Below are 21,593 nucleotides of genomic sequence, written 5' to 3' on the forward strand. Positions count from 1 at the left end.
CAAGGTTTGAAAACATTCAAGAAAACTAAAGCATCTCAAGGTATTACAGAAAATCAGTAATGAAAGTAGTTATAATACAACAGTACTCATTAGCTCTAATAAAGCTACGTTAGTATGTTTTTGTTTTTACTACAGACCCCGCTTTTTAGGGTACGACAATATGCCATTAAAAAACGGTCTCTTAGTATACAACTTTCTAAACACTGAAAAACTTTATAAATGATTTTAAATTGACTCAGTCAGAATATTGCAAAAAAATTATGCTCTTCAGCTTTAAGTCTATGTTTTTTGCAAGCCATTTACCTGTAACACGTAGTCATTTTTGGTATTAAACTTCACTTGGAAAGTACTTTCCACGCTTTATCAGGCATACCAGTATTTTCGTAGTCATTTCACTTTAACAATATATAATTCAGGACCTGCACACTGATATTCCCTCTGGCAAATGGGATACATCTACAGACATTTTATAAAGGAACCATTATGGTTTATTTTCTCAAAACTTATCACTTACGTTTTTAAGAAGTGTTTTGAACAAACTCATGATATATTCAAGTTTACACCATTCAACTTCAAAACGTGTTGAAGTACGCCAAGCGCTGCCGTAGGAATTTAAATGTGACCGCTCAGAAACACTTCTTTAGCCTCTAACGAACACTGCAATTTAACACAAACTTGGCTTTTAAATGCAAAAGTTTAGACAGGTTGGATTTTGAGATCAAAACTAATTCATCACACTTTCGCTCGCTGCTTGTCAGTTTGACAATTCCTGTTGTGTGTAACCTCACCCTTCTGAGCAGACTTCTGTAACACCACAGCACAGGAAGGATTAAGACATCGTGGCAGTCTTTGTTTTCATCAACTAGCTGCTGTATATATACTCTATATAACGCAACAGTCACACAAGACAGCATGGAACCCACCTTCCAGCTCTAAAAAAAACCCACATTTTAATAAACTAGAAATGCCAGCCTTTGTAAGAAGTTCTTCACAGTTTTATAGTTGCTAACATATTTAACAGTAACAGGCAGAAAGCCTTAAGGTGTTTATAAACATACTTGAAGACAGTACTGGTTGCTGCACCGAGAAAAGTGGCGTCAGCAAACTCACTTAAGTGTCATTCATGGCTTGGAAAATCCGATTCGAGGAAATAAAACCCTTTTTTTCTATTTTGTAAAAGTAGCGTTTGACATAAAAAACAGTTGAGTTGAGCTTCAGTACTTCTCTCCTTAAGTATAGTCAGTCAAGTGAGTTCACTGATAAATGGTAAAGTTTCAGCTAGCTCAGTAAACATCCTTCAACTTCACTTGTGACATCCTCAGAACAGTTCTGTTTTTTTTTAAAAACATAACACTGACAAACTTATTAAATATGGTTTCAATCGTCAAAGGAACATTTTCAGCTATACCCACTGCTTTCACTGGGACTTCGGTTGTTGGAGTAACTGCGATCACTTTCACTGTCAGAGCCATACGATCTACAAAGAAAAGATTGAATTCTTCAAAATTTTATTTTGAGCTTTAAATTCAAAATAGCATCATGTCAAAAAATTGAGACAGATGCACGAGACAAGAAGAAAACAGTCATGTATATAACAACTGAAACATACATTAATGGACACTCAAAATTAAAATAGTCATTAACTTTACGTGCTGAAATCCCTGTGCAACTCAAGTCAAACTCTGATTGTAACTATAAGATTTCTTCCTTTCATTAATACAGCTAAGAAATCATCCAAAAAACAGTTAAGTTTTTGTTAATGCTAACAGCTGACTAAGAAGTATATTCTAACAAATACAGTTTTATTTCTCAACCAAAATGATTTTGCAGCTCCTTGCCTTTACATATTGCAATTTGAAGTTCGAAGAAGGATCTGAATAATTAGGCTCCATAACAACAACAGGAGTGCGTGAGTGTCTGCAGAAGGGAAATAATATGTTCAAATGTTCTGGCTTATCCAAACCAAAAGAATTCCAAGCTCAGCACCTGGCCAAGCATAAAGAAATGGTACAGATTGTTTCAGATAAGCCACAAAACATATTCAAATTATACAGAATGAACTTTAATTAGACATTTTCTAGCCTCATGCCTGTAAGGAAAGCTTTCTGAATGGATAGGCATATCCTAATCAAGCATTGTTTCTCTGATGCTTCCTGACATCCCAAAACAAGGATTTTGGAACAATTTCCACACTTTTCATTAATATAATTAATTTCCCTTCCAACACATGAAGAAGTTGTCTTACTGTCGGAATCTGATGAGGAAACTGGTGACACCAGAGTCCATTAAGAGGTGATACTACATCGTGAAAAAACGAGTATGAGAACAGCAGAGGACGAAAATTTACAGCAGCCAGATATCTGTCTGACTTACCGCTGAAGTTTATGCCCTATATAAAGATCACATTCCACTTCTATCTCTGTTGAAATGTGCTCACTTGCACCTATGGTAATTCCCCTGGACTGAGTAGGATAACTTAGCTTAAATTTACAATAGTGCAAACAGTGACATCAGAAGCACACCAGATTTGCTGGTTAAGATATTCTTTCAAAACATGTTCTAGGAAGTTAAAAATTAATTCTGGATAGCGCTGTAATTTTTCACTTCCTCTGCAGATGCTTTTTGGCTAGACTGCAAAAGTGGTTTTTAAAAAAAAAGTATTCACCATCCAATGGAATTCTTTGCATACCAGGTAGCTTTTAATTTGTAACAGGGCACCTGATTTAAATCTTAAGAGCTAGTTCACTGCAGGATTTTAAAAACCACTTACGGGCAGCATTATTAAAAAATTATATGCTTACTTTGAACATGTACAGATTTATATATGCAATATATTTTTATGGTTGGGGAAAAAGACTGTAGCCTTCATGAACTTAAAGTACGTACTTTGCAAATTCTTTTGCATAAATATGGTATGAGAGACATGCAAGTAAATAACATACCTGGATCGCCTATCGTAACTTCTAGATCTCCGATAGCTGTCACTCCTTTTACTTCTACTTCGGCTTCTGCTATAGTAACTATCATATGTGTATGACCTGCTTTAAAGGGAAAATAAAGTCATTGTAGATTTACAGTTCCTTGTCTAAAATGTCAATTATTTCAAATGCGTGACACTTAGATGCAAAGAGATGCATCGCTATATAGAATTTACTCTTGAAGGATGGGGAAAACAGGACAATTCTAAGTTTTTGTAGAAGTTTAAATACCAGAATTCAGTATTATCAAAACAACATTAAACTTATTAATCTACAAGAGACTTAGTAAGCACTTAAAGTTTCGAGTTTTCACTACAAATGGTATGTGAAATAAAAGCTTGCTTTCAGAAGTATTAACAAACAACAAAATTATTCCCATTTATATTTCATTTTTATATTCCATTTAACAATAAAGGGAAATGTGTTCACCATTATTTATGCCATACCATCCCCTATCACTGTAACACCAGTATGACTTGGTTATTTTCCAAGCGCCTCGCTTATGTTATTCTTGCTTTGGTTGCTCTCAAAGTTGCTAACATGACAGTACATTTTTAAATAAATAGCATGTATGCAGCGGTACTCTTACGCTAAGATGTTTTTATAGTAAATAAATTCATTTCAGAGTTGGTACAGAACTACAATCCATACCTGGATCGGCTGTGATGACCATAGGAACTACTTCTTGATCTGCTTCTACTATAGGTTCGACTGACAAACAAAAACAAAACACTGTGTGTTAAGTTAATCAAGAACAAGTGCTGAACAGGGAAGAAGGGGAAAGAGGAGGGGAACATGATTTTCACAGAATTCCTTACTCATACTGTAAAACATGAAATACAATTCCTTTTCAGTAACAGGAAATTTCAAAATCTGATTGTTTTAACTTGCATGTTTCAAGCAGATGCTTCAGACAGCAGCATGCACTGCTAAGCCCATTTCCAACTTGCTCAGAGACTGAAGCATCAGAGTTCTGGGCACCATTTACTGGTCTGCTAATACACCTCAAAATTAACAATTAGAGAAACTTACCTACGACTCTTGTAACTGTGGTAGGAACTACTTCGACTTCTTGACCGATCTCTACTATACCAGCCTCTGCTTCGGCTTCTCGTATAGCTTCTTGACCTACAATCAAGAAACAAATTTTGAAAAGCACAGACCAGAATAACTCAAGTGAAGAGCACAAGAACATGGGAAGCAAAAGCATTTTAAAGCTTTATCTTTCAAGCTAAGTATCCCATATGTGCTAAAATATACAGTGTTGTTTAAAAGAAAACATAAGCTGAGATCAAGAAAAACATGCCTTGAGAATATTGGGAACTTTCAAGTTAACACAAAGAACAGGAACATGAATGCCTTACCTATACGAATATGTAGAACTTCGGGATCGACTTCTTGAGTGGCTGTAAGACAGAGACCTTGTTCGGTGTCTGGATTTAGATTCAGATTTACTTCGTGACCTACTGAGGCTCCTGGATGGGCTATTGTCATCTCTACTTGGAGACTCTTCCTCACTGGAACTTTCTTGGTTCCTTGGCCTTCGATTTAGCCGTGCTGTTTTCCTAACTTCATCAAACAGAGATCCAGGCCTTACTTTATTTTTAGCTTTTATTTCAATCCTTAAACCTGCTGGTTTAGGCTCTGGTGCTGAAGCTACGTTCTTTACTTCTGTGGCAGTACTAATTGTAGCTGGTTGCAAGTTACCAACACCTTGCAAAGGCTTCCATTTATTATCGATTGGATTGCTTTGTGTATTTTCAGTGATTTCACTTTTTAAACTACAATCTTTAGTGCTAGACACAGGGACAGAGTTATTTTCTTGCTTCCCTGTTTCTTTTTCTTCTTTGTTAATATTAAAGTCTATAACATTGTTTCCTAATTTGACAGCATCTTGTTCAGGAGGCTGTAAATCTTTGTTTGTACTAGCACTTAAAGCCTGAGGTTTGGCAGTGAGAATGACAGGAGATGTGTCCACAACCACCTTCCCTGGTGAGTTACGGTCTGGAGTGCAAATCTCCATGTTGTCATCTGTCTGAACAACATCTTCCAACCCATTCTGGTTACCTTCTTCAACATGTTCAGTCTCATTCTTGCAAGCAGTCACTTTTATTCCTGAGTTTAAAACATTGGCTGAAGGGTCTGGATCAACGTTATCTTTATTAAGGTTACTGTGATCTGGTGAGGCATCAGTAGTGCTTTTACCTGGAAGGTTTTCATCCGTACAAGGCTTTTCACCATTTCCCGTTTTGTCTTCGACTACTTCATCCTTTTCAGAAGCTTGCTGTTTTTTATCCTTTATGTCCCTGGTAAGCTGCTTTTCTTTTTTACCGTCCTTGATAACTGGCTTTTCATTTATATCATCATCATCCTCTTCACCAAACTCCAGCGGGGGCTGCCAATGAAACATTTCTTTTGTTTTCTGAACTTTGTGTTTCTTCTCCTTTTTTCCTTTGGATTTTTCTTTTGCTTTTTTGGAGTGAGATTTTTTAAGAGTTTTTTTTGATTCATGTTTGGCCTTTTTTGACTTTCCTCTAGCATTTGTTGAGCTAGAATGAGAACTCTCAGATTCGGAAGATGACAACTGTTTGCTCACCTTCCACGTACAATCAGAATCCAGAAAGCCTTCTGAGGAATTTGATTTTTTTATCCTTTTGGTAACGCTAAGTTCTGTATCAGATCCTGATGTGGCCTCTCCTTCCTCTTTACCAGAGGAGGCTCTGGAATCTGCCCTACTACGCCTAGCCTCTCCCCTTTCTGAGTTTGATTCAGAGTCCCATTTGCTACCTGAATAGGATTTTCGTTTACTTTTTGCACCCCCTCTAGGTTGCTCAGATGATTTCTCTTTAATGGCTTTGTTTTTAGAACGATCAGCATCCCTTTCACACTTGGATTTCTCCTCCCCTCTCACCAAACTTAAGTTGCTTTTATCCTGTTGCTGAGCATCTCCTTCCAACTGAAAATGGCCTTCTTTTTCTTGGGCTCCTTTCACTTTGCTGGAATGCTCACTGTCAGTAGAGAAGTCAGAAGACGATAAACTGTCACTCTCTTTCAGTCCTTGAGAAGACTCGTCATAGTCTTTTGTACATTTATAAGGGAGAGTGCTTTCAGAGCTTGTTTCCTGCCGTAGTTTAAGAGACCGAGCGTTCTGATCCCCCAATGTAGATTTTCTTTTGCTTCTGTGCCTATCATCATCACTAAGGGAATAGTAAGATGTTGACTCACTATAACCCGACCTGTCACTGCGGTATTTACTCGGTGACTGTGATCTGCCAGAAGAACGAGATTTTGTTCTTGAGCTAGACAGACTTCTAGATCTTGTGTAAGATCTTGAGTATGACCTGCTTCGGGAGGACCTGCTTCTCGATCGCGGCCAACTATCCGAGCTTCTATCGCTACGATATTTGGAATAACCACTTCGGTCACTATCTGAACTCCTTTGTCGCTTTCGGAAGGAGGAAGAAGTGTTAGCCTCTTTAACAACAACTACATTATAATTAGTTTGGGTGGGTATTAAATGGGTTGTTTTAGCTTTCATTTCCTGAATTCGCTCATAGGATGGCTTCCATGGTTTCTGCCCAGGCTTCCACCTTGAAGGTGGTGGGCTATCACTTAAGGGTATGACAGGGAGGCTTTCTGGGACAACCGGTGGTATGACGACTTTATCCGTCGGCAGTATAACTGCTCTTACAGGGTCAGCAGTCTTGTTCAGCTTGTTCTCATTTAATCGTGTCGAAGTGTTTCGTGGAGAGTTGGAAACAGTCTTTTGATGCCTAGGGCTAGGACTTGATCTTGATCTACTTCGGGAACGTGATGATTTAGAGGCTGATCTTGATCTGGAACTTCGAGAGTAAGACCTTGATTTAGACCTAGATCTGGACCTGGACCTGTAGTATGACCGAGTGTCTCTGCTTGATAAAGTTGATGAACTCTGGTCTTCCTTATCAGATTTAGACCAGTCTCTTCTGGATGAATGTCTAGAAGATGATGAAGAAGAACGAGACTTCCTCTCACGATCACAAGATGACTTCTTCCTCCTGACGAAGGAATGAGAGGATTCCACATCTGACGAAGCTGATGTTTTCTTTTTTTTCGTTTGCTTGTGCTTCTTGAAATGCTTCTGCTTTTTAGACTTCTTTTTATGTTTCACTTTCTTTTTCTCTTTTCTGTGCTTTTTGTGGTGGCTGGAATATCTCACAGTACTCAGATCAGAATAGCCGTTATGTGACCAAGACCTTGATCTCCGTGATGCACTTCTTTCATCCCATCTGCTTGTACACGGGTCACTCAACCTCAAAAACAAACAAGCGAGCCCCACACTAAGTGGAAATTCTGTAAGAACTTCGTAAGTATTTTCCCCTCTCCCTGTCCCAAGGCAATTAACGAGGTCTATGAACTATAAAATCCCTGCATTTACCACTAGACAATTGCGTTTTGAATGAGCTTGTTACACTTGTTTTAAGACTTGGAATTACAAGACTATGAGGAAAGCTACCACTTCTCTGTAAGAGATGAATCAGACATCACCACCCAATTGTGCCCATTATAAACCCACGCAAAGAGATTTAATTACCCTAGTCCACATCATTATGAACTCTGCAACTATGGGATTTATAAACTATGTTTAAATGTATTTTTTAATCACCTTATTTAGGTACCATCTAGCTAGTGCAATGCAACAAATTGTATGCACTCAGTATATAAACAGGTTTGGTAAACATTTGCAATTTTTCAATATGTTCTTCAGTTCTGCATTTGGGGTTTATCTATCATTTTGATACAAACTCAGATTATCAAGTCATCAGAAATTCTGGAAAGTCAGCTACATCATAGAGCTAGTAACAGTAAAAAGAACACGAAGCTAAAACTTAATACAGGCTTTGTGGATTTGGTTGTCTTACTTATTATCAAAAAACCAGTTAACCAAGTTCAAGGCTAAAGGAAATCTGACGTGACTATCTCAGAGGAAAGCAGTAGGAAATTGGACAGGTGAATTAATTTCTTCTTAAGTATTGAAGATAGTACCATCAGAAATAACTACTCTGTGACCTTACGCTTTTTCAGCATGTGTTGACCTGCTGTCACATCACCAAAGAAGAAAAGTTTTAGGAAAGATTACAAGAAAGATTCCATTTAAATTCAGAACACTGGAAGTGGGAAGATATTAAATACAAAGATAGTTTTACGCATTTTAGTCAGTCAAACAGGAATGACATGGAACAGCTATATAACCTATTATTGCTTGTGTTAAAAAAAAAAAGTCATTTTAAATGTGCAGTAAGGATCTTACTTATCGCCTTTACTCCACTTTTCTCCACTAGGTGGTCTATATGTTCGTAATCTCTGCATTTCCTCTTTCCAGTGCGGAGGGGTCTCACTACTCTCATCATCATCGGATTCAGAACACGACCGCGATCGAGGTGGGGTGTGATACCGCTATAAAACCAAAGAAAGACAATTACTTTTTATATTATACAGCCTCCTTTAAAGAAAAAATATATTCTGTATCTGGTACCTCTCATACAAGTTTTGCATGCATCTTCATAACAAGCCAGACAATGTTATTTACACAAAGGGCAGGAAGAACACAAATTCTGAATTCCCTGCCAAAGATACCCACTTTTGGTATGAATATATGCTATAGGTGAGCCTGATTACATAGCTAGCTGTCTTTTCATACTCTGAGGGCACTTCTCAAAGCCTGAGAGGGGCCAGCTAACCTGTTTTTCCAAAACATAAAATGTAGAATTTAGGAAGTCAAGTTCTCTTTACATTACACTTTTTGGAATAACACAATTACAGCAGATAACCAAACTTCCCCCCTCCAGGATACTAAAGCACAGATGTTTCAGTTCAGTTAGCAGATACTTAGCTGCCTGTAATCATAAAAACAGGCTCTGTTTCAAAAGTCACTGCTGTTCAGCCCTTCAGAAATGGGCAGTTTAAGACATCTGCTAAGCAAAAAATCTTTCAAAAAAGTGTAATGAAGCTTCATGCTAGAAAATGATGCTTAGGCGCAACATTATAAGAGGTAAGAAGAGCTTTTCCTGCAGCAGCAGAAACATGGTCATAATATTGCCAAGTCATTATTTTCCATTACCCAGTTGGATACACACTTAGGTAACTCATACGAGGAAATTAGATGCTCCTTGACTCAATTAACAAAGAAGAAAAACATCTGGGTTTTACTCAATTATTTTGAGCCACTTATAAAATAAGCGATATGTGGAAAAAAAAACTAGACTGTCTCCCAGAATAAAAAGAGAAAGATGAATGCATTGGTTTACATAGAATTCATTTAAGAAATATCTTCTTACTTTCTCCCTCTTCAACCGACTGAAAATCAACAGTTTTGGGCCCTGTATCATGGATTAAAGAAGGGATGAGAAAACTTTTGCTTAAGAACAGTGGCACTAATGCAAAAGCAAAAGTTACCAGAGCACTGAAATAGGAATGAGATCTAAAGAAGCAGTGACAGCCTTCACAAAGTAGGAAAAAATGGACTGTGCAGTTGCAAAAAGCCTTCTGTCCAAGCATGGCAAAAAGTAACTTCTTGCCTGTGCACTGTTATCTGAAATTACACAGACTTCATCTCATGCAGGAGAGCGGATGAAATTTGGCAAACTATGTTAACTAGCTAGAAACAGAAACAAAAGATATACTTAAACTGTTAGTTCTGCTTTTTGACATTTTGACAAGTGATTCTGCCAGTGTTGCCAGAAAAATTGTTTATCAGCAACATATGCACAGACCCTGTAAGTATATCTCTTGTCCTCCCAGTTCTGATATGTCAGAAAGGGCTGTACATACTTAGGACACTTCAGAACAGCCTTGTCTGCTGTTATACAGAAACAGTCCTAGTGCTTAGGAGAAACAGTGAGGAAATCCAAGCAATGGAGAGAGTAAAAGCTTGTCTTTTCTCATTGCTTCAGATCTTGCAGCTTGCCTAGGATGAACCTTTCCTGACTTCATTTCAGTCTTTACAAAGAAAATTTTATTCTTATGTTTGAAGCTACTTCTTATGGCTGACACTACTCTTGTAGCTGGGTAAGCCTTTGTTTTCCCAAACAATGCTTAGGCAAGAAGACATTAAGAAGAAGAATAAGGAAAAAGCACTGCAAAATGAACTACCTGGCAACAAGATTTCAACCTTCTAAGCTTGAATCTACTGTAGGTCAACAACAGTTACAGTGCCACACAAAGCCTTCAAGGAAATTCAAAGTTCATAGCTCAAGGTCAGACAAGATACTTTGGGTGAGAGGAAATAAGAGTAAGTCACATACTATTGTGCCTCTTCCTTTAATTTTTCGTCCAGATTTAGAGACTGATGGTTTCTGGTCGGTTAGAACTGGTGTAGCATCAAGAAGCTTCCTAAAGAAATTAATAAAATATAAGTGTACACAAAAAACCAATTTTATCTTAAACCTAATTTTAAATTAATCATGCGAAGTACCTTAATTACCTATTTTGATATGGCAGAACTAAGAATTTAGCAACTGGCTTTCCAATAAGCAAGCCAGCTACACACAGACCTGCGATGAAAGCCAATCAATACATACTGGTTTTCAACCAGCTCTGCAGATCTGACCTGCCTTTGTGATAAATAAAGGCTAACAATGAACTTCCAAAGCACTCTGATACAGCGTTACACAGCTTTTCTAAAGCAGCTAACTTATGTTTAGTGGACAAATGGTGAAGATGACATGGAAAGAACAGTTTCAAGATCGCAGCAGTTACACAACAATGCCTTAGCAGACAGAGTGGCAGGTCATAACACTCCCCAGGTTCTAAAGCCTTCTTTCTTTCCTCAGCAAGAAGTAATTCAGTATTCCTTTTTACACAGTTTGAAAGAAGCAGATACAAAAGCTTTGAAAACATGAGTAAAGAAGAAAGAGCTTACAGCAGACTATACCTGAATTAAAACAAATAAAGTGATTGGATTTTAGAGATGCCCAGGAGTGTGCTATATTAACTCTTCTGAATCCAAAAGTGACGAAATTTGATAGAAAAAAAATTGCAATTGGGTAGGCATGCAAAACAAATTGAAAGCAACTTGTGAATGCATGATGTCTTTTCTGCTAAAAATATGTATTTTCTCCTATTCCAAAAAAATCAACCTGCTGTAAGATTCTGTTTGACTGATTTTGCACTAAAGTTTGATCCTTTAGTCTAAGGAAATTGAAAAATTACCTCTCCTACTGAAGTTTACCTTGCAATCAAATATCGGCTATATTTTACGTTGCAAAATTTTCTCTGGAATTAATGAACCTTGTTTTTCTGCATCACCTGTAATTGTGTTTAAGGTCAAAACATGCATGACCCTTAAGGACCGATGAAAGTATTTTATGAGTTTTCACTGAAAAAAACTGAACCACATTGAAAGGAAAATTCCAAAGAAAAACAGTAAACAGGACAGGTAAATTGCCTCAGTTAGAAATTCTGACACTACAGCCATCCCTTGCTGTGAGTTCTGGTAAAATAATGTTAGTGAGAAAGTTTTATGCATAGTTTCTACCACGAAAGTCAACACAATAATAAAACTCAATGTTCCTTACGGCTCAGGTTCTGCGTTGACAACAGGCACATCTCTTCTTAGCAAAAATCTATTTTCAGGCACTGGGGGAATTTCTTCAGGACGTACGACAGGCTTATCCCTCTTTGTGCTAACATCAGTTGCTTTTTCTGTTACATCGCTCTTGTCAGAAAGGCTGCTAGGAGGAAAAATAAGTTTATAAATAAAAATCAATGACAAACACCACCGTTCAGGTTCCCACAATAAGCCCACGTGATGCAACAAGCTTTCAGATGACTTAGCTGTTTCATTAACAGCTCATTTTATGCTAAAGGAAGGACAGTGTGTTATTAGAAGTAAGGTTCAGTTCTCACACTACAGCAAACAATTTTGCTTTTAATTTGCCATTTGTCATAAAATATTTTTAAAATATAATCAAGTATGAACCAAAGGTCTCTATTTGCCTAACATTACATTAACACAGGTAGAGCAAATCCCAAACGCTTTAACATGCTAGACATTTATTTCAAAGTTACTCTAGATTCTATCTACAAAGATCTTTAACTGTTTCATAGAAAAGTCTACCCAACAAGCTCAGCTTTAGTGATTTGTTTAAAAAAATCAAAATCCAAACTTACAGAATAAAAGCACCGTCATATTAATTGCTTAAGTACTTCACGAAAAAGCAAAATTTATCAAATTCCTCTGACATTCTTAAATTTGAGAAAGTAGTCACCATCTTTGGTTTGAGGTTCGCTTGCATCTTGAATCCTCTTTTTTCCTCTCCTCCTTTCTCCGTTTTCTTGATTGTTTTGCTTTAGCTCTTCTTTTACGCTTTCTTCTTCTGCTTCTTTCATTTTCAGCTTCGCTTTCAGATGAACTTTCTGAAGAGCTTGATGCACTGGAGGAGGATTCTGACTCTTCTGATTCAGAACATACTTTCTTCTTCTTCTCCAAAGCTTAGAAACAGATATTATAATATTTACAGTGTGCACATATGCATGTAACACATAGTGTGTATATAAATATAACACAAGATATACAACTTTATATATGTGAATACACACGTGCTTCTCCAGAGGATCTGTGTGTAAACCATGAGCATTTTTTTTTTAACAGTGAGGTTTGTTAAAGAACAATTATATGGATTTATTGTGCCGTGTAAACCAATAAAGTTACACAGATATTTTCCAACAAAGATGGTTGTAAAAAACACCTTCAGTGAACTGTAAGAACCTCCATGCACAGCTTCTGCCATCTAAGATGCTGCAAAGCCAAAGCATTTTTATGATAAGCCATACACTGAAATTTATAACTGAAGTTAAACATCCACATGTGCCAAGCTTTGCCATCCTCTCCTTTCCGCATTCCCATACTTTTACATTATCTTTCCTCGGACTCTCCGCAGGACATAAAAAACACATTATCCTTGAGGAAAGTCAAAACTAAAGTTAAAATATCCTAACTCATAACAACCTGAAGCTTTACAGCACCTGTCCAAAGACATATCTAACACCATCTATTTCCTATGAATTCTCACTAAAAGGTAAATTATGTTGACTATGTTTATGGCAGATATTAACTTGACATATCTTATAATAAACCTTCAGAAACTGCACAAAATTCTACATCAAGAAAAGCTTCTGTTTAGATTACCGTCTTTCAAACTCAGAAAAATAAGTCATAATTTCTTTTGAGTATGTCACACGAACCTCAAATATTAATTAAGGAGACCAGGAAGCAGGCATACATTTTCTAAGGCACAAAGGTTTAGGTTAGAAAACCTTTTCCCTTGCTGTGCCTTACTCACCTACGCCAACCTTTAAGTTTTAAAGGGTTGTTAGAACTAAATTAAAATTCTAGAGATTCACCATAGTGATTTCTGGATGCTGGCATAATTTTTATACTCTGAAAAAAGTGTCAACATTCAATTAACTTCAGCATATGTATGCTTACCATCCTTTGCTGATTTCGTAACAAGCACCCCACAGTCAATAACTCGTACATCTGCATAGGGTCTACTGGCAGTATCGGTTTTCAGATTTTCTATTTGCTCTATTACTTCAAAACCAGAAATAACCAGTCCAAAGACAACATGTACGCTGCAGAAATAAAACATTTGGGAAGTACAACATTTATATCTCGCTTTTTCTCCGATGAATTTCAGATTTAAGAAGTCATTCTGAAATAGAAGCATTCAGCTTCACTGGCATCGACTGGCCCTTAAAAGATATTAAAAAATCTTATTTTTAACTTTATTACTTTTATATTTACAACAATAAGACTTCATGTAATGGAGGTCTGCTCTGGTTCAACATGATGTCATGCTACTCTCTTCTAGCAGGCACTAAACAGGTCATAATTTCTCATCCACCTTACTTTTGAAATTTTGTGTAATAGACAGATCAAACAAATACAGCACAGAAGCACAGCTTTCCCCAGAAAAGAAGCATTTTTAGGTCTACGCAATCTCAGCCTACACGTTCCCACTGACATTGAAGGTGCAATTATTAACAAATCCCCAATTCTGTTCTACTGCCCCACATTCCTCTTTCCTTCCTCCAATTGCCCTATAACTTGCACTTCAGGAACTTACATATTCTGGAGATAAAACAGGTCACAAAAAGTACTATCAAAACATGTTAAACCTGACATTTCAACCTGATTTGGGGACTGAGGGCAGCAACCGGATTTAAATAAATGAATATTAAGATCAAGGGCCTTCCAAGTTTTCAAATCGTTTTAGGAAATAAGTTGCAATTTGAAATATTTATAGAACTCAAATTTTAGTTTCCCATCTTTTTCTATCGTATAATCTTTCACAGAAGTAAAAGTGTTTCCCCATTACTGCCTACTGCCAACACGATACGCAAAGCCTCATGAATAAACTCTGAATTTATTCATCGCTGAAGAAACTATAAAGGACTTACCCATCGAGATGGGGAGCAGGCTTTGTTGTTCTGTTTGACAAACAGCGAGATGGTAAGATGGTAAAAAAAATCAAGGATTCAGATGAAGTAAGAGGAGAATGTCACAGAAAAAAAGGTGAAGGTAAGACAAAATAGTGAAAAAATCCAGTTACACACACGGAATTAAAAACCTTACAGATTACACATACAGACTTTTTTTTTTCCTTTCATCTTATCTTTTACATGAATTTTGTTTAAAGTTTAGCTAACTGTGCATACTTGAAAGTTGTACCAAATACCATTGGATGCATGCAATAAACAATATTCAAATGCCTTTACATACACACTCAAATATAACTCACTAACATCTTTAATCACAAAGATACAATTTGGAAATAAGTACTGGCCAACTAATGGAATTTAACGTTTCTGAAACTGTTCTTACATTACAAGGTCACTTTAAAGTCAGTTCAATTTAAAAAAGGAACAGGAAAACAGAGTTATCATATGTGATAGATTCTTTGCTTTTTTTTTCCCTGCTATTTTATTACTTTCCATCTACTTGATTGGCCTCAGGACTCACAATACAAAGCAATACTACTTTAACCATCAAGACTACAGCAATTCAGCTCATAAGCTCACAGGCTTCCCCAAAGCAACAGTAGCACAATGCAAGCAGACATTATAAGGTACCCTATACTCTATTTCTGTGATAAATTCGGACTTTCTCCCTTTTTTTCAGGTTCCCACGTTCAGCTGTTTCCAGCCCAAAGGGGAAATGCCACTGCATAACATTTTGCACAGAGGTGGTGGTGGTGGGAGCTACGCCAAATTTCCAAGCTGACTTATAATTGCGATAGCCAAGGCTGTGCATATGCAGCTGTATTTTAAGATTCACCTTTTTGGTGTCAATGCTATGACCTCGTACCTTTCTCTATCCTCTTCTAGAAGGGAAAGGAAATTAATGCAGGCATACCTACGGGAGCAACGTTGCCCAGAGAACCAGGCTGCACAGACAAATTCAGTGAGGAACATCAGAACTTGCATTGATCTTATATACTGGGGGAAGGGAGGGGAGGTGAAATAAATGTCGATCTAATTTGCATTTGAAGCTATTTTATTATTTGAAAACATTCTCCCTCTCTTCCCGAGGCACTATTTTGACTTTCCAGCTTCCTTCCACTGTACTACACTCTCAAAAAAATAAAAATAAGAACCCCACAGGGCCCAGATGCTTCTCGATGGTACAACCAAGTCAGGTTCTCACTGCTACAACGAAATAACTCCAGATAAAGCACGTAGCTTCCTTCTGGCTTTCAGCTAGGAGGCCACAGAGCACTGCAGTGCTGGGACCCGTGCCAGAAGCTGGAACTGCAATCAGGAGTGCTTACACTCTGATTTTTCTAAGCTCCAAACACCAACCAGACCTTCTACTTCTGTAATCCTAAATATTACAGAAAACAAAGGGAAAGAAATGCTATCAAGAAGACGTCTCATCTCTCAGCAGCAAGGGCTGATCTTTTGTTTTTCCCTCGCTAACCCAGCACGTGGCTACAAACAGAAAAAGTCTCAGAGCTTTGGGAGTTCGGTAAGCAAAAGTTAACTGCAATAACAACCTGCTGTTAGGTGAACGTTTTTGGCAGGCTTAACGACAAAGCTGATTTAAAGTAGTGAAAAATAGAAGTGGGTTACTTCAGTGAAACCAACAGTCAACGAGTCTCAGCGTTTAGAGTCAGCTCGAGAAAGCAACAGGTTCAAACACGCCTGCTATGAATGCTGTAGTAGCGTGCTCCTGCCATGCTGCAGCAGCACTTGGAGGCCAATTGAGCAAATTATTTAAGCAAATTATTTAAGTACTTTCTTTGGACTGGTCCTTGATAAGCAAGGAAATGGACGGCTGGTAACTAGTAAAGCCATTTAGTTTCTTTCATTACGCTGGCAATTTGATAGAGTGGACAGGATTTTTCTCATTTGCCTGGTCACGAAGTGGAAGCACACAGAAAAGCATTACCCAAAAGCAAACTTCTCAGATGCACAAGGAGGAGTCGGGCAACTTGCAAGACTTTCCACGGGAAGCAGAAACCAAACTCCTCGTTGTGCTTCTGAAAGTTCCCTCATCGCGAGGTTAGGGCTGGAACACTGCAATTATTCTGCAAACATTTGCACCTTAGAAGACCACGTCAAAGCTCTTTTTGCCCATGTTCCACCCTACATTTCTTGAACACTGACTTCAAAACTTCCCCAGGAGAAAACCTACTTACTACTTCTGCACTACAGAAACCTAGTTAGGATGAGTCCCTCCCAAGAAATAGTGTTTTATTAAAACATTTCTATACAGAAGTTTTATAATTTAAAACATTCAACATCTGCCTTATTATAGATGTTATTATCCATGTTATTTGGAGAAGGACAAATATCTTTACTCACCCCCCAATTTAAAGAAAATTGGTTTAAGATATTGGTGAAGAGAAGAACATCTTTTCGATAAAAGCACCTTTTTTGCCCACCCCCCGAGAGCCTCAGACCTAACAAAGGACTCAAAGCACGTAACAATATGATCAGAAAAACAAGAAAGATTAAAAACAGAAAGAGAAAAGAAAAGGACACAGCCTTAGAGGAATGAGACATTACCTTTGGAGCGCACGATGTAACACTGTTTCTGTAAATTTTACACAAAAATGGCAGAAATAAATTGTAATACATTTTCAGACAAAACTGAGTCTATGTTTTATTAAATACAAGTTTAAAATTAATATTAATCAAGTTGTATGCAGAACAAGGATGCCTAAAAGAGGGCTCTAAATTTTCTTTAGAATACAAGGTACTTTGAAAACTACAGTAAGTTCTCTTTAAAAACAAAAAAAAACTACAGACATAGCCTGCTTGCATCCACTATTACACAGGAAAACTGTTAGAGAATCCTCCCAGTCCCCTCTGAGCCTCAATCCAAGTGTTAGAACACATGCACAACTTTAAGCAGATGAATAACGGATTTCAATGGGTTTATTCACATGCTTGCAGTTACATAGGTGTTCAAATGCTCGTCTGAACCCAGTCCTAGGTAAATACTTCATAGGATGGCAGCCCGTACGTGAAATGGTTTGGTTTACAAAATGAAACGTGTCAGTAAGTCCACAGCTTCTTAGATTTCGTAGTTAGCTTGTACCTCCCTTGTATTATGAAGCTTTTCCAAAACTACGAAAAAAAGGTGCCCTCTAAAATACGTGCAAAGCTGTTATTGCTTGTGTTAAGAATTAGAGAAAAACAAGAATGCTGCAGGTGCAAAAGCACAAAGCACGTGCACCAGCTAATTCTGTGCTTTTGCTCCGGTATAATTCTCACGAGCAGCTGTAACTTCAAAACACACTATCAGTTAAGTATAAATCTATGCTTTTTCTCCCATACAGACTATTAGCTCTTAATTATCTCTCTGCATATCCAAACAGTGAAATGATCCATTTGTAACTTACTGCAAATATCATCCTATGAACGCTTCCACATGGGCTGTATATCTACGTAAACCTGATCAAACTGACAGGACCTGCTTACGTGACAAGTGCACATACATCGCCTCTGCTCAAGGATAATGTGAATTTTTTGTAGTTCTCTTTCATATTTCTGTAAACTGTTCAATAATCAGCTCAAAGTTATTTCATTCAAAATAAAAAAAAAAAGTGTTGATTAGAAAAATACCTGGTTTGGGACACTGAAGGAAAAAAAACTTAGAAGTGAGCCACTTAATAAGCTAGTAATATTCAGAAATCACTTGTAAAATCCAACCCAAAAATCTTCACCATTTATTTTAGCCTTTAGCCATTTAGCAGTTCCAATAAGTTAATTTATTTAAATTTAGTAACTAGACACTACCATACATTGAAAAGATTTTTGAACCAAAAAAGCTATTTAGTTTGGAGCAAGAAAAAACCTTGAGAGCCACATTAACTGACAATACCCTCAATATGGGGAAAAATGCATTCTAATAGCAAAACAGCCTCAAATTTTAAATAGCTTTTAACACAATGGCAAGAACTACTAACTGTTTGAGCTGATAACGAACATAAACCTAGCACTCCTCTAAGTTGCAATAAGAAGGTATCAGCCTCGGTAGTTTAGAGGAATCCATGACTCAATAGCAAGGTGGTAAGTCAATTATACAAAGCTTCCAAGTGACAAAGAAGTTGGTTACTCTTTTTGCCTCCTGCTGTTCTCTTTATGTCTCATTCTGCACATTCACTTTTCTACTTCTGCCGTAAATACAGCTCAGTAGATTTTGGATGACTTAACAGAAGCACAGTTACTTGTTAGCACTTGTAGAATCAGTAGACTCCCAAGTTTTATAGTGCTTTATATATTAATTTCCGTAAGAGTGGCACTTATTTTGTATTACAACTTACTAGCAGGCTGGGCAGGGCCACAGGCACAAGGGAGTTGCTCAAAGAGATGAGATAGCTTCATCAGATCAGCTCGTCTGAGAAGCAAAATACATTGCTCCAGAAGAACATCATCCAGCAAGTAATACAGTCACTGAGCTGGAGAATCCAAGAACGGGCTGAATATTCCCCTTAGCTCTCAATCTGTGACCCGAAGACCCCAGAGGCATTTCTGTAATACTCTAGATGCATCCCTTCACTCCCAGTAATAACAGTATATAACTTAAAAAACATTTTCAACAACAGTCCAAAGCAGGTGCTGGAATATACAGAAAAAGGAAGATGTTTCTAGTGTGGTTCCTGTCAATGTCCACCCCACCCAAGAAATTCTGGATCTTAATAGCAACATGGAAACAGGACAATTAAAAAAAAAAACATTATCACACTCAGGTTGTGCTTAGAACACTTGTTAAGTAACTGGCTTTAAAAAAATGAAAGAAATTACTCGCAGAAAAGAAAGAAATTAATAGTGGAGCTATCTGAAAATATAAATAGCTAATTTATAAACTAGGGTCTTACAAATGTCTTCAATACAAATCTGCAATAAAATGCTATAACAGACCCCTTTGGGTACAGAAAGTTGAAATTCCAGCATTTCACAAAGCCAGACAGCCTGTGTCCTTTCTGCTGGATTTCAGTAAGATGCTTCTCATCTGACCAGGTTAAGATACGTGTGTGAATGGCTTGGTATATGTAAAGTGCATATGCATGAAAATCTTAATCCTGCTGTAGCCAAACATTCTCCTTTCAACCTAACTGCTACCCCTATTCAAGTAGGGAAAAAAAATAGTCAGTGAGCATTAAACATAACACTTCTGACATATACCTACTCTGGACTCTAGTTTTGCATCTTGCCAATTTGTACCCATGCTTTACATTTATTCTTCTTCAATTGGCATCACTGAAGCTTCCCAACTTCACTTGCACCGTTTTTTTCGATGTCCAGTTCTCTACTGTTGCTTATGAATGCTTCAACACATTCACGCATACCAGAGGAATTCCTGATGAATCAAAGAAAACTGATGATACTTTAGAATTGGTCGGATGCTTCATTAACTGGTCTGAGCTTCCATTTCAAGTAAACTGATCACTGTGGCTCAACTTTTAATAATTTTTAGTCTTGTTGTGACCAGTTTGCTAGTGCAGTCTGCCAAAGAGGTATTTGCTGCCTGATTCGCTACTGTAAAGACCAGTTATTCCAAATGACGTTCATCCGTGGTAAGCGGGGGAAGTACTTCTGATGAGTAAGTAAAAATGTTATATTCAGAATTCTTACTATTATTTTAGCCCCAATCAAATGAATACTTACATAAAAAATAACTTATTTGCACACCTTATTTGCTACTTTGGGAAACGATACGATAGAGGAATTCAGAATTCTAATCCCTGAAGTTATTTATGCACTATAACAAATGTAAACGTTTAAAAAAGTTTGACTGAGATGAGCTATTTCCTTTTCTATAAATAGAATCAGTAAATTAAACATATTCAGATTTAAAAATCTAAGGACTGAAGATTTCCACTTAAGACTGCCTTTCACACAATTCTCAGGTTATACATTTGAAAAATATTTTTCCTAATGATAAACTAATGAATAATTGAGCTACTTCTTTGAGTAGAAGGACAATTTAATTTCAACTTAAAGCACACCACTTAAGGAAGTAAAAGAAAAGCTGTAGAGATGCAAAGTATATTCCCTAAAGTAATCAAACAAATGTCAAACAAAACTTATTGCTTTAAAATATTGCATTTTAAAGTTAAAAGTCAGAAACTGTCTAGCTATAATCTTTAGCTGTTTTCTACTTTGAAACTGTAAATTCAAACTCTATATATATATTATGAAGGAGAAGCCAAGTTTCACTTTGAAAAAAGTGCACAGATTGCTGACTTTGTGTTTCACCATCCATCCTTGCCTATTTGTAAATCCAGTTATTGGACACAAATGTGACTTCAAATTGACCGTATACAAGCACATCTGCCTTTATGAGCAGCCTCAGTGGCTTCCTATGGATTCTGTAATTGCACCTGTTCCCAGGATGAGCTACGGCACTGGAGACCAAATAAGGGATTGAGCTTAAATGCCAAAACTTGAATATATTAAAAAAGGCATCTGCAAGTGTATTCAGCTTGCACAGCAAGGTTGTGGTGGCAAAGGGGCTGCAGGGGTGGCCTCTGTAAGCAGAGCCCAGCAGCTGCCCTATGTCAGATCAGAGCCAGCTCCACAGCAGATCCATGAGTTACACTGGTTGGGCCTCTGGGAGAGAAGATTTAAGGGGAAAAACCTGCTGTGCTACAGCAGCTGGGAGAAAGGGGTGAGAAATGGGAGAGAAGCAGCCCTGCAGACCCCGAGGTGAGTGCAGCAGGAGGGCAGGAGGTGCTCCAGGCACACAGCACAATTCCCCTGCGGCCTGTGGAGAGGCCCCTGGTGGAGCAGACTGTCCCCCTGCAGCCCATGGGTCCCACACGGAGCAGATCTCCACGCTGCAGCCCGTGGAGGAGCCCCCGGTGGAGTAGGTGGATGTGGCCTGGAGGAGGCTGCGGCCCATGGAGAGCCCCCGCAGGAGCAGGCCCCGGGCCGGAGCTGCAGCCCGTGGAGAGGAGCCCACGCGGGAGCAGGGGGTCTGGGGGGAGCTGCCGCCCGTGGGGGACCCGTGCTGGAGCAGTTTGCTCCTGGGGGATGGACCCCGTGGTACGGAGCCGTATGGGAGCAGTTCTTGAAGTTTATGGAAAACCCACACAGGATCAGTTTGGGAAGGATGGCATC

At 38.0% G+C, this 21,593-nt stretch overlaps 1 protein-coding gene across 6 annotated transcripts in view; it reads right to left on the reverse strand.

The window, feature by feature from the left end:
* Nucleotides 1–1,343: 1,343 nt before the first annotated feature.
* NKTR (natural killer cell triggering receptor) overlaps nucleotides 1,344–21,593 on the reverse strand; it is a 39,192-nt gene continuing 18,942 nt past the window's right edge. For 2 of the 6 annotated variants that reach the window (XM_040549714.1, XM_040549717.1), the window contains 11 exons: nucleotides 14,421–14,450; nucleotides 13,447–13,592; nucleotides 12,227–12,449; nucleotides 11,534–11,689; nucleotides 10,262–10,349; nucleotides 8,269–8,414; nucleotides 4,343–7,270; nucleotides 4,011–4,106; nucleotides 3,630–3,689; nucleotides 2,943–3,041; nucleotides 1,344–1,477 (listed from right to left, as the gene is read on the reverse strand). In XM_040549714.1, coding sequence (XP_040405648.1) covers nucleotides 1,399–1,477; nucleotides 2,943–3,041; nucleotides 3,630–3,689; nucleotides 4,011–4,106; nucleotides 4,343–7,270; nucleotides 8,269–8,414; nucleotides 10,262–10,349; nucleotides 11,534–11,689; nucleotides 12,227–12,449; nucleotides 13,447–13,592; nucleotides 14,421–14,450 — 4,051 coding nt within the window. In that variant the 3' untranslated portion in view covers nucleotides 1,344–1,398. Of the gene's footprint in view, nucleotides 1,478–2,942; nucleotides 3,042–3,629; nucleotides 3,690–4,010; nucleotides 4,107–4,342; nucleotides 7,271–8,268; nucleotides 8,415–10,261; nucleotides 10,350–11,533; nucleotides 11,690–12,226; nucleotides 12,450–13,446; nucleotides 13,593–14,420; nucleotides 21,174–21,593 lie in introns of those variants that run through there. The other 4 variants (XM_040549719.1, XM_040549715.1, XM_040549716.1 and 1 more) reach the window with 4 other exon arrangements.

Source organism: Cygnus olor, chromosome 2 (assembly GCF_009769625.2).
Source record: "Cygnus olor isolate bCygOlo1 chromosome 2, bCygOlo1.pri.v2, whole genome shotgun sequence".
NCBI lineage: Eukaryota > Metazoa > Chordata > Aves > Anseriformes > Anatidae > Cygnus > Cygnus olor.